Source organism: Elephantulus edwardii, unplaced genomic scaffold, assembly GCF_000299155.1.
Source record: "Elephantulus edwardii isolate Elephantulus edwardi_28Jun2011 unplaced genomic scaffold, EleEdw1.0 scaffold00102, whole genome shotgun sequence".
NCBI classification, from domain to species: Eukaryota; Metazoa; Chordata; class Mammalia; order Macroscelidea; family Macroscelididae; genus Elephantulus; species Elephantulus edwardii.
In genome coordinates, this window is record NW_006399852.1 from 281,296 (window position 1) to 292,428 (window position 11,133).

Consider the following 11,133-nt stretch of genomic DNA (forward strand, 5'->3'; position numbering starts at 1 on the left):
TGCCTCTTTTACTTTTAACTTTATTTGGCAAAGCAGCACTGCATAAACTGTTCAGTAACTAAGACACAGCTTACACAGCATGTTAAGTTCATATACATTATCAGCAGCAAATTAGAAACAGGAAAAAACAATACTGAACAACAATCTAGAAGTTTTCAAGAGAAAGGAAGAACTATGTCAGTTATGGCCGATCTAAACAGCTGAGTGTGTTTTAAGGGGCATCACCTGACATCTTAAATTTGATTATCTACAAATGCTTAGTTTGAAGGTAATAAAGCAGCTGATTGTTTATCTACAACATGCTATTCTATGAATGACACCACATCAAAGCTGTAAGAAGGAAGCTCACCTCCTCTATTTTCTTAGTAGCATCTATCAGACTCCAAATACCAAGAATCGTAACTAGTGAATGGTGGTGTTATCTGATGCACAAAAGCAGTCTGATAAGTTCGTATCAGAAAAGAATTAAGTGTTCAGAAAAGAAAACTCACTCCTCAAAATCAAAATTCACAAACTAAGTTTTCCATTTTGTAGAACTGCTTCTTTTAATATTTTAAAGTAAAATATGGGCATGTTAAAGGAATAATACACAAATTTAAACTCTACATCCTTCCTCTACCAGTTTGGCTCTGTGCCTCTTTAAGATTTAGAAACTTGGTAAAACCACACATTTTCATGCTGAAAATAATAGTGTAACAAAGTCCAAAACAAGCTGTGATGCTGTTGGTTTTCAAAAAGCTGAGGACTGAGATGAGCAATCCACTGGGACATTATGGACTGGTCAAGCTGATGGTGCTTTTACAGTTCATCCCTGGGGGAGAAGCAGAGAAACAGAAATAAGAGTTACAGTCCCAATTCCACTTTCTAAATAGCTAAAGCTTAAATATGTAAAAGTGCAATGCTATCAAGCAATATTTTTTAAAAAGAATTCCAAAGCAAAGGAAAAAAAAGTATGAGTCAGCCATTTGAAACATCTTTCTAGCCAGCTCAAAGTGAATCATGAAAATTCCTAAGTTCTTTGCTGCGTAATTCTAAAGACAGTTTTCTTCCTTCAAGATCAGTAAGTCAGGGAAATTTTAAGAGTTTTTGGATCCTAGATTTTGTTGCTAATCTATTATAAAATGGTGACTTAAAAATTTCAGATTATTTACAACACTGCATAGTTAACATCCACAAAAACTGGGCAAAAATTTTGGGTTTTGCTTTAGCAATCATTTCAAAGGGTCAATCTAAACTCTTTTGGAAAAAATGAACCATCTGGAGCAGAGTGCTTCATTTTTACGAAAATAACAAGCGCGTTATATGCTTTTCGCAAAATCAACAATCCCTCTGTCATTTCCAGTGACGTTATTTACTTATGTGGGCATGCTATATGCAAAAATACAGTACTACACGTTATCAGCTGATTTCACAAGGTAGCTTTATCAGTTCCAAATGAAATAATTTGTTTAGCTGCAAGGACAACTGTGCCAGCAACTGCCAGAGAAGCGAAGGACTAAAAAACAAAACAAAACCCTGTGATGTAAATGATACATCATTAAAGGTGTTAAAACAGGGGACAAAATAAAACAACCTGAAAACATTAAAAGTCGTGTATCTGAGTGTACTCTGAGTAACAGAAATAGTATTGAAGAAGGTTTAAGTATCTGAATGACAAAGTCATAAAGTCTTGAAAAAAGTCATAGTTGAGGAATAATAGTCATCATTTCTCAAATGATCAGGGGAATATTCCTGTAAGATGTAAGAGAATGAGAGAGCAAATAAGGAGAACTGGGAACTGCTAACTCGGGATAAAGGAGTTCCAGGGTTTTGTATTATTCTTCTAATCTCCCTTAAAAATAAAAATCTCAAAAAAAAAAGTTGTCAAAATAAATTTTACAGAGAAATAAAGATTTCTCAGGCCAATGGTAAATTAAGGGATTATAAAATAATCTGCTTAAAAATTGAATTTTATATGCAAGAAAATGTTTTTTAAATGTCTCTTCATAAACTGTCTTGTTATAACAGCACCAGCAAGAGTCAGCTCTGCCTCCATCAGGGGACAAGCCAGCTTTGCACCTTGGAGAGGCTGGCGGATTTGAACCACTGACCTTTTGGTTTGAAGCCTATTACCAAAGACTGCACCATCAGGGTCTTATTTACCAAAAAATATTAAAAACAAAAAGGAAAATTTTTACCAGAAGATTAAAAAAACATTGATTTCTGTATAACTAAATGTACTTTAGAATAAAAATGAAAATTAAAAATTGAGAATTCCTATAACGATCTATTACACATCCCTGGTCATGAACATAATGCCAAGATTCTGGCAATCTCAGCCCTTTTATTAATTCACCAAAAAGTCAGGTGACATTTTCCAGGTTACAAGTCTCCATCCTGGCGGTGGTTTTACCTGGGATTACCCTCCAGGGGCCCCACTTTCCCAGCTCGTGGTCCTCAGACCTCACCAGAGTGCTGGACGACAGCTAGCAGTGCAGGGGGTCCAAGCAAGGCTGACAAAAACACAACAGAAACCAACTAGCCCAACAAGGTTGGGACTAAGGAATTTCTTAGATAATTCCCCAAAATGGATGGGTTCTTAGAAAATGATAAGCAACCATTTTCCATCTTCGCAACAAACAGGTGTTTCCGGGACGTGAGATGCAGGACAGTCCACATCTCTCATCCGCGCCACCACTGCCTCACTGTTCATCCTGGAATTGCTACAGCCACTTCTGCTTTCAACTCTGCTTTCGTCTCTTCCTCGTCTGTTCTCTACACTGGATCCTGAGCTTTCTTTGGATTCACAGTTCTGGTTACTGCCAGGCTTAAACATTTCAACTGCTCCCTCCTATTCTCAAGGCAGACCAAAAACCCTCACCAAAAAAAATCATTCGCTGGGAGGGGAGCGAGTTGTCATGGCCACCTGGTGTAGGCCCGGTGGAGCTGTGGTGCTGGCCAGGCTGCAGAAGTAGATCCCCAGACCTCTCTGCAGAGGCCCCCACAGGCAGATGTGAGCCTCCAGCCATTAGGGAGTGGTGGAGCCCAAGTCCAAGCACACTACACTGTGGTTGCCTGTCAGCTCCATGACAGTGAGTCAGTGTCACATTTACAGATGGAGACCCTGGCACCTCACAGGGTGCTAAGCACAGTTGGGCACACACGTTAGACAAATGAATAGAGGGGATCCTCACTCTGAAAAATATACCAATGGAATAAACCAACGAGAAGTATAAAATGGTGCTTTCCCAAAGGCCATTTAAAATAAAACACATTTTCCTGTTAGAACCATTTAAGTATAGACTGACCTAAAGGGGATTTAAATAGGACACACAGAGCTTGGATGATTTCTCACTTCTCTCAAACCTACACTTTAAAAGCAGCAGGGCTCCCTGCTGGGGGAGACGAGGAGGATGGTGGCGGGCGCTGACTCAGACTCCAGGCATACCTCGGAGTAGAGGCCTGCAAAGGGAGCCACACCAACACCTTGGTTTCCCAGTGGATAAACCCTCCGTTCACACTGCTCTGTAGTTTAAGTGTGCTGGGTTGTTGTTGTTGTTGTTGTTGTTATTGTGACTGTGTACTGTCGAGTCAGAACCGACCCATTGCTGAAACTCTGGCTGGTTTTCAGAGGCCGTAAATCACACGGGAGGAGACTGCTCATCCTTCCTTCTCCCTCAGAGCAGCCGGTGGATTCGAAACCCGCGCCTTCGGATTACAGCGCAGCTTCTTGCCACTAGGCCACCAGTGCTCCCCTGAGAGTGCTATTAGCGTTATGGAAACATTTAAAATATTGGGAGCACTAACTAAATTTTGTCACACAAAGGTATGTAGTGGGCACGTGTGTTCAAAAAATGGCGCCAACAGACTTGCTCGACGCAGAGTTGCCACGAACCTTAATCTGTAAAAAGCGCACTATCTGCGAGGCGCAAGAGAACGCAGCCCAATAAAACGAGGTATGCCTGCGCATCTGCCACAGAGCCCCTTCCTTTCTGACTTCCAGCTGTGCCTGGCTTGCGTGATGGGCTGCTAAGAGATAAGAGGGCAGGAGGAGAGAAGTTGAGGTGACTGGTGGGTCCGGTCATCACTCCCCCCAACACCAGCTCTGGTCTGTCTCCCCTCTGCTGCTGCCCCTGCTCTCGGTGGGCTCCAGGGAAGGTTCCTCCCTAAACAACTCAGAAAACCAGGGTCAGGATGGTTCCACAGCTCAGACTGCAATCAATACCACTGACGTGTACGTGTAGAAACTTAGGTTTGCAAACACAAAACTGCTTAAAGGAATTTTTTTTTTCAATTTGAAGGCCAAAAAAAGAAAAAGGGTTAAAATAGTCGGCAAATAACTGTTCATAAATTTAAAAATCATTCCGAAATTTTAGACACAAGTCCTTCTGTTGAGTTTAACCTGAAATGGAGCTGGGTTTAAGGGGAGGCTGAGAGCGTTGACTTCCAGGAAGGAGACCCAGGTTCTGTTCCCCGCCTACCCACTTATGTGCACAAACACATAGCATCTGTCAGCAGTGGCTTGAACGTGGCCATGGGAACAAATGTCACTGGGGCTTCTAGAAAACACAGACTAGGAAAAAAGGTCCACTGGTCTACTTCCCAAGACCCAGCGTACACCCTGGGGTCACACAATCCTATACAAAGGTGCAGGACTGGGCAGGGCTTCGCTCTGTGGTGCACCAGAGTTCATGATCAGGGTCTGGGTCCTGGGCAGCTAACACCACAGTCACATCGCTGAGGGTCTCTATAAGGGCGAGAGGACATCCAGACAAGCACACTGCGTTAGGCCTTCCTGTTTGAAGCCCTGAAGTTGAGCCTCACTGGCTTCCTGGTAAACCCACCTCAGGCTATAAATCCAAAACCACTTTGTTCCTCTTTCATCATTCGTTTAGAGGTAAAGCGCTCAATATTAACATTTATTGAGCATAAAGAGAACTCACTAACTGCACTCTTACTTGATATTAAATTTCAGTCATTCCAGTGCTAGTTTTGCCTCTTTCACAGACAGTAATCACAGTTATGGAAACGTGTAACCACACTATGAGCAAAGTGGAGGAAAGTCATAATTAACCATTAATAACTAAATCTGATTCTAATGCAAAAGACTGACAACTTTTAAAATATTTTTTTTAAGAACTGGCTGTTTCATTGCATAAAGATTCTAAAAATACAGTGTAAGTCTTTTGCCAATCGAATTAACATAGACCCTCAACATTTTTTTTAATAATTTTAATGAACATTTACAGAGATTTTGGATTTTCATTCATTCATTGCTGCACTTCTCTCAGCCCTCGCCCCACCCAGTTCGCTCCTCTCTTTTAAAAGTAAAAATAATAATAATAATAATAATAATGTTGAGGGTCTATATTAATTAGCTTGGCAAAAGACTTACACTGTATTTTTAGAATCTTTATGCAATGAGCCTTTATTAACTTTATAATCAGAAAAATCAATAAAGGTATTTTCTTCAAAAAAAAAAAAAAAAAAGAAGTGGCTGTTTCCCAGAATAGAGTTCAATGGAAAATAGGAATTAAAATTCAAGTTTTGGGCCCACTTTTACATTCATTACAGTTCGGTTCCACTTAAACGCTGACTCAAAATGTGCCTTTCCTCACTATACAGTAAGGAGATGATCAGGACAATTTACCCAAGAAAGGAAAGACACAGAGGTATAAAAAGACTAATGGAAATTAGAATTATAGGGAGAAAATGAGGCAAGTGCAGTTACACTGTCAGTATTGAAATAAATGTTACAGAACACATGTATAGGAATGGTTGAATGGCAAATTAATTTGCATTTAAGCCTTCACTCCAATACAATAAAAAAACTGTTAAAAAAGAAAAGAAAATCTATTTAAGAGGAGCAAAGGTGGGGGAGATTGTTCTGTTTCCAGGAAATAAAATAAAATGTCTGTTAAATACATAGTCATTTTGTTGATTTTTAAAAATAACTCTCTTCCTATGAAAACTAGATTCCAAAGAGCAGAAGCTACAAAGCCCCTGCCACTTGCTGCCAACAGCCTTCGCTGACGTCACTTTTGCTCTCACTTACTGATCTCACCCACCGCTCCCTCTGGAGAGGGTGAGGAAGAAGAAAACGATGGCACATCGTGGCTGCAGCCAGAATGCTCGGGCGGTGCTGGGACATGAAGGTGGGCATGACACCGGAAAAGCCAGGCCGTGGGAAGACCATGCTGCGTGCTCCTGGCCCTCTGGGTGGGCTGGTGAGACCTGGCCATTCACTCACTGACTTGCTCCCAGAATCTCCTACCACCTCAGAACTTTGCTACAGGAATTTAAAAACTGTTCTTTGAGTTTAGAGGACACTGTGCTGAGTAAAATAACTCAGTCACAAGAGGACAAATACTGTATAAGGCCACTATTAACAAAACAGTGATGATTTGGGGATGGGGGAACAGGAATAGAATGTTTGGACAATGAATGCTGTAATGGATGGGGGGAGAGAAGATCCACCCAAAGTGAATGTGAGATCTGGTAACATGTGCCGTGCAAGTGACAATCTGCAACAGGACATGCACAACTCAGCCAATGAAGGAAAGCAGGGAAGGGGGGGGGGAAGAAAAGAGTATAAATTACGTTTTACCCACACATGGAAACAACTGTGGAGGGCTGACAGGCAGGATGGGAGGGGAGGAAGAGGGGGCAGAGATTAGTAAATGGGTAAGTGAGTAGAAGGGAGAGTAAAGGAAGGCTTTGATGGGACACTGTAAATAACGGCATTATTCCATTGTTACAATTATTGTTATGAAACGAATTATGACTGAATGAAAACCAATTTAAAAAACAAACAACTGACTGTCCTAGTCTATGGACTGAATACCTTATTCCTTCCAGAGGTTCTAAAACAACAGCTGAGTCTGCCTGAAAGGAGGAAAGCAAGCCGAGAGATCGAATGTGCTCGCTGGCATCCTGACACCTGAGAAAACTGGGCCAGCTCTATCTTGACCCTTCTTTCTCCTTGTAACAACGGTACAGCAGAAAACAAGGAGGGAAGAAAGTGGGGCAGGAGCCAACGGCTCCTCTTCTAAACCAACGCTTTATTTCTATGACCTTGCAGCAGCAGTAAAATTATTTGTAACTAGAGACACAGGGAATAAAGTATCCTTAGAAAGTACTGGCCTGTATCGGAAAGTCTCTTTAGAAAGAGAGGCAAACGCCTTGTGTGCTGGCCAAGTCTCACCCACCTCTGTCCCCAGAGGTATGAGGAAAAGCAAAGAAAGGCAGACCATGCAACATTGTTCTACAGTTTTAATGTGATGCGTTTCTGATGGTAATGTAGCATGAAGGCGACAACCAAGGAGCAGCTCTGGTAGTCTAAGGTCTTAGAATCCACACCCTTTCACCTTGCACGTGTGGAGGAAGAAAGAGCAGAAGAGAAAATCACTTCCACCTGGACCACTGCTTCTCTTTATCTGTTAAAGGCACGTATATCACTCCCATCAGAGGCTTCATCTTGACACTGACATCTTGGAGCTTGTCATACTGCTCCAGCATCTGGTTTCCTCCTGCTGGACCCACTGGCAATATCAACCTTCCGCCAGGCTTTAACTGGTCTATTAGCTAAGAGAGAGAGAACCAGACACACACCAAGTTATGTATCTTCCAGTCACTGACCATCATCATACTTTTAGTACACATGGGCAGAACAGAGAAAGGTGCTTTAACAATTCTTTTTTGTACTTTTCACTCATTTACCTACTTACTTATCTATTAGCGTCCTCTACTAAATCACAAGTTCCTTGAGTCTTACTCATCCTTGAAACCCTAGGACTAAATATAAAAACTGCAAGGCTTAAAATGTTTAAACCACACAATTCACATCCTTCTCCTGGGAAAAGACAAAGTAAACAATTCTAGTTAGTTATTGTACCTGTCTGGGGTTGTATGGAAAATATAGAAAATTAGCAAAGAACCTCTATCCTGTTACTGTAGAATCTAGTATTGTTGTAGGAAATGACCCAATGCAGGTTTTCAGAGGCAGTAAATAGCATGGGAGGAGGGCGCCCATCTTTCTCCTGTAGAGCAGCTAGTGGATTCAAACCCCATGCCTCTGACTTGACAGCACAACTCCTTAACACAAAGCCACCATTAACCAAAAATAAGGAAAGCCTAGTTTTCTAACTGCATGTAGGTACCATAAGGAGAAAAAGGGGGGCCTGGAGCCCTGCAGCATTTGAATAAGGACCCCTGTATCACTCAGTGAAAGGTCCTCAGGCAAGATATGCCTTTCAAGACACACATTACCATCTGCAGCCTTACAAATCACCACTAATCAAAAACAAGAACAAACCTTTCTTTAGGTCATATGGCCCGAGGAAGAATGTCTTCACTTACTATTTTTATTTCCAGCATATTTTTTTTTAGATTTTTAGCAGAGTAATCCTTTCAAGTGTTCTCTCAGTTGCTTTTCCAAGTGTAAAGGCATAGAATGTAGAAGCAGGCACTGTCCCCCATCCGAGCTGCTCCCTAACCCGGTCCTTTTGAATCCTTCTAGGTGCACCTCCCAGCATCTTCATTTATATTCTAGAAATGCTAAATGAGGACTGAACTCGTACATGCAATTGGTTCCCTCCTCTAGTTCATCAATATCATGATTCTGAATTAAAGGCCCCCAATCCCTAAAACACAATTTTATTTCAAATTTTAACTCTTCGTGTTAAGTTGCCAATATTTTAAAAAGAAAAAAATGTAAAGCATCTGATCAAGTATTAATTACTATTCGAAAATGTACTCAGCTACTCACGTAAGGCTTATACACTTCTATATTATGCTAATAGTTCAATTAAGGCATTTGTGGGGGAAAATCACTTGTTTAGCTGTGGGATTTTTTTAGGGGGAGGAGAGTATTTTAAACAGATAAGTAACAGGGTGAGAGAGAATAAATAAATGATGGTCCCAAGATCATCCAGCCAGTTAGCAAGTTGATGAGTAGAACAAATTTCCCAGGTTCAGTTCCTTATAACGGATCTAAACATGCAAAACGGACTACTTGTGCAGGCTGGCCGTGGAGACATTCCACCCGTCACTAACTCAAGAACTATGGGAGACTCCCGTGTGAGCAAAACTGGCAATTCCAGTAACACTTAAACCAGAGTTATTAGCAGGGCTGACAAGCTTTTTGGAGTCTAAGATGAAAAATCAACAGTATAAAAAACACTTACTTGAATTTGTAATATCATTGTCAACTATATACAAAATTCAGCTCAAGTTCCCTTTCTATAGGATGTCTCTGGCCACACTATGCAAACTCCCTCCCTCCATGGAATTACCACAGTGCATATTTTCTTTCCCATCCAGTATCTAACACGCATACCCAACAATATGCTGTCATTAATCTCTCTTTGATGTGTATCTACATTTCTTTAGAATATAAGCCATGTCAATGTAGAATGCATGGCAAGCACTTCCTGGCGTCTCCCATGCACCTAACACATTCTTGTACATTCTGTTGCTTAATAATAGACTCATCAATTCTCAGATCATGAACTCCAGAGAGATCTTCCTGATTCCACTGAGGTACTAGTTCTTAGCTGAATCAAAGACTTCTTGAAGCAGGACAGACATTAGCTGAGGTTTAATGAGCCTCATGTCATTTATGCAACTCACGTCTTTTAAAAGGATCAACTCTAACTAAAATGTACCATAAGAGTCTTGTCATGCTTTGAACATCATCTAGAAGGTATACCTTGCTAAATCTAGCATTTTCATTGAATAAAATCCATACATACATAAAAGGAAACACTCACCGCCTGGGGCACCACGGGGGCTGCAGCTCCTACGTGAATAGCATCGTATGGGGCTTCGGCGGCGTAACCCATTCTTCCATCCCCCACTGAAAGGAAAGCAGAGTTCAGACAGGTTTCCCGAGGGGAGAAGTACACCACAGATTTGCTGTGGGAAAGGGCAGATCTTTCTATAAACAATGGAGGAGAACTGAACATGTCCATGGAGCAAATGCAAATGAGGTCCTACATTATACATCCTCAACATAAAGACAACAAAACCCCTCACAACTGGACTAATAAACAGCTCCACAATAAATGGGGAAAAGACTCAAGTTGCTAAGGATTTCATTTCACTGTACCTACAATCAATGCCCATGCAAAGCAACACTTTAATAAGTTAAACACAATATTGCATTAGGCATATTTGCTGCTAAAGACTTCTTTAAAGTACAGAAAAACAAAGATGGCATATTAAAGATAAGGTGTGCCTGCCCCAAGCCCCAGGGCCCCATGGTAAGGAGCTATGCTACAATCCCAAAGACAATTGGTTCAAATTCACCAGGTGCCCCTCAGGAGAAGAATGGGCAAACTCTGCCCATGCCATTTACAGCCTCTGAAAACTTGCTGGAGGGTCAGTTACGGGTCAGTCCCAACTCAACGGCATAAACAACATGTGAATTTATGAAAATTTATCAAGGAATAAGGAAAACTGAAGTAATGATGCCTTTAAATTATGGTGTTGGCGTAAATATTAAAAATATCATGGACTGTAAAAAGAAAAAGTCTCAGAAGAAGTGTATCCAGAATGCTCCATGGAAGGGTCAAACTGTCTCCCTTCCTTTGAGCATGTTATCATGAGGGTCCAGTGCTGCAGACAGACATCATGCTTGGAAGAAAGGTAAGTGAAGGAAAGGAAGATCTCTAACAAGCTGGGCTCATACAGTGTCTGCAATAATAGGTTCGAAAAGCACAGTGACAGGCAGCATGATAGTGACGGGCAGATGGTGCAGTGAGGGGCAGCGTGGTGCAGTGAGGGGCAGCGTGGTGCAGTGAGGGGCAGATGGTGCAGTGAGGGGCAGCATGGTGCAGTGAGGGGCAGATGGTGCAGTGACGGTCAGCATGGTGCCGTGAGGGGCAGATGGTGCCGTGAGGGGCAGCGTGGTGCCGTGAGGGGCAGCGTGGTGCAGTGAGGGGCAGCGTGGTGCAGTGAGGGGCAGATGGTGCAGTGAGGGGCAGCGTGGTGCAGTGAGGGGCAGCGTGGTGCAGTGAGGGGCAGATGGTGCAGTGAGGGGCAGATGGTGCAGTGAGGGGCAGATGGTGCAGTGAGGGGCAGCGTGGTGCAGTGAGGGGCAGCGTGGTGCAGTGAGGGGCAGCGTGGTGCAGTGAGGGGCAGCGTGGTGCAGTG

The 11,133-nt window shown here is 42.2% G+C and overlaps 1 protein-coding gene across 3 annotated transcripts in view; it reads right to left on the reverse strand.

The window, feature by feature from the left end:
- Positions 1-11,133, reverse strand: part of LOC102871237 (protein-L-isoaspartate(D-aspartate) O-methyltransferase-like) — a 55,528-nt gene continuing 44,395 nt past the window's right edge. For 2 of the 3 annotated variants that reach the window (XM_006891641.1, XM_006891640.1), the window contains 3 exons: positions 9,750-9,835; positions 7,347-7,563; positions 1-811 (listed from right to left, as the gene is read on the reverse strand). In XM_006891641.1, the coding sequence (XP_006891703.1) occupies positions 7,384-7,563; positions 9,750-9,835 (266 nt within the window). In that variant the 3' untranslated portion in view covers positions 1-811; positions 7,347-7,383. The remainder of the gene's footprint in view (positions 812-7,346; positions 7,564-9,749; positions 9,836-11,133) is intronic. The other variant, XM_006891639.1, reaches the window with a different exon arrangement.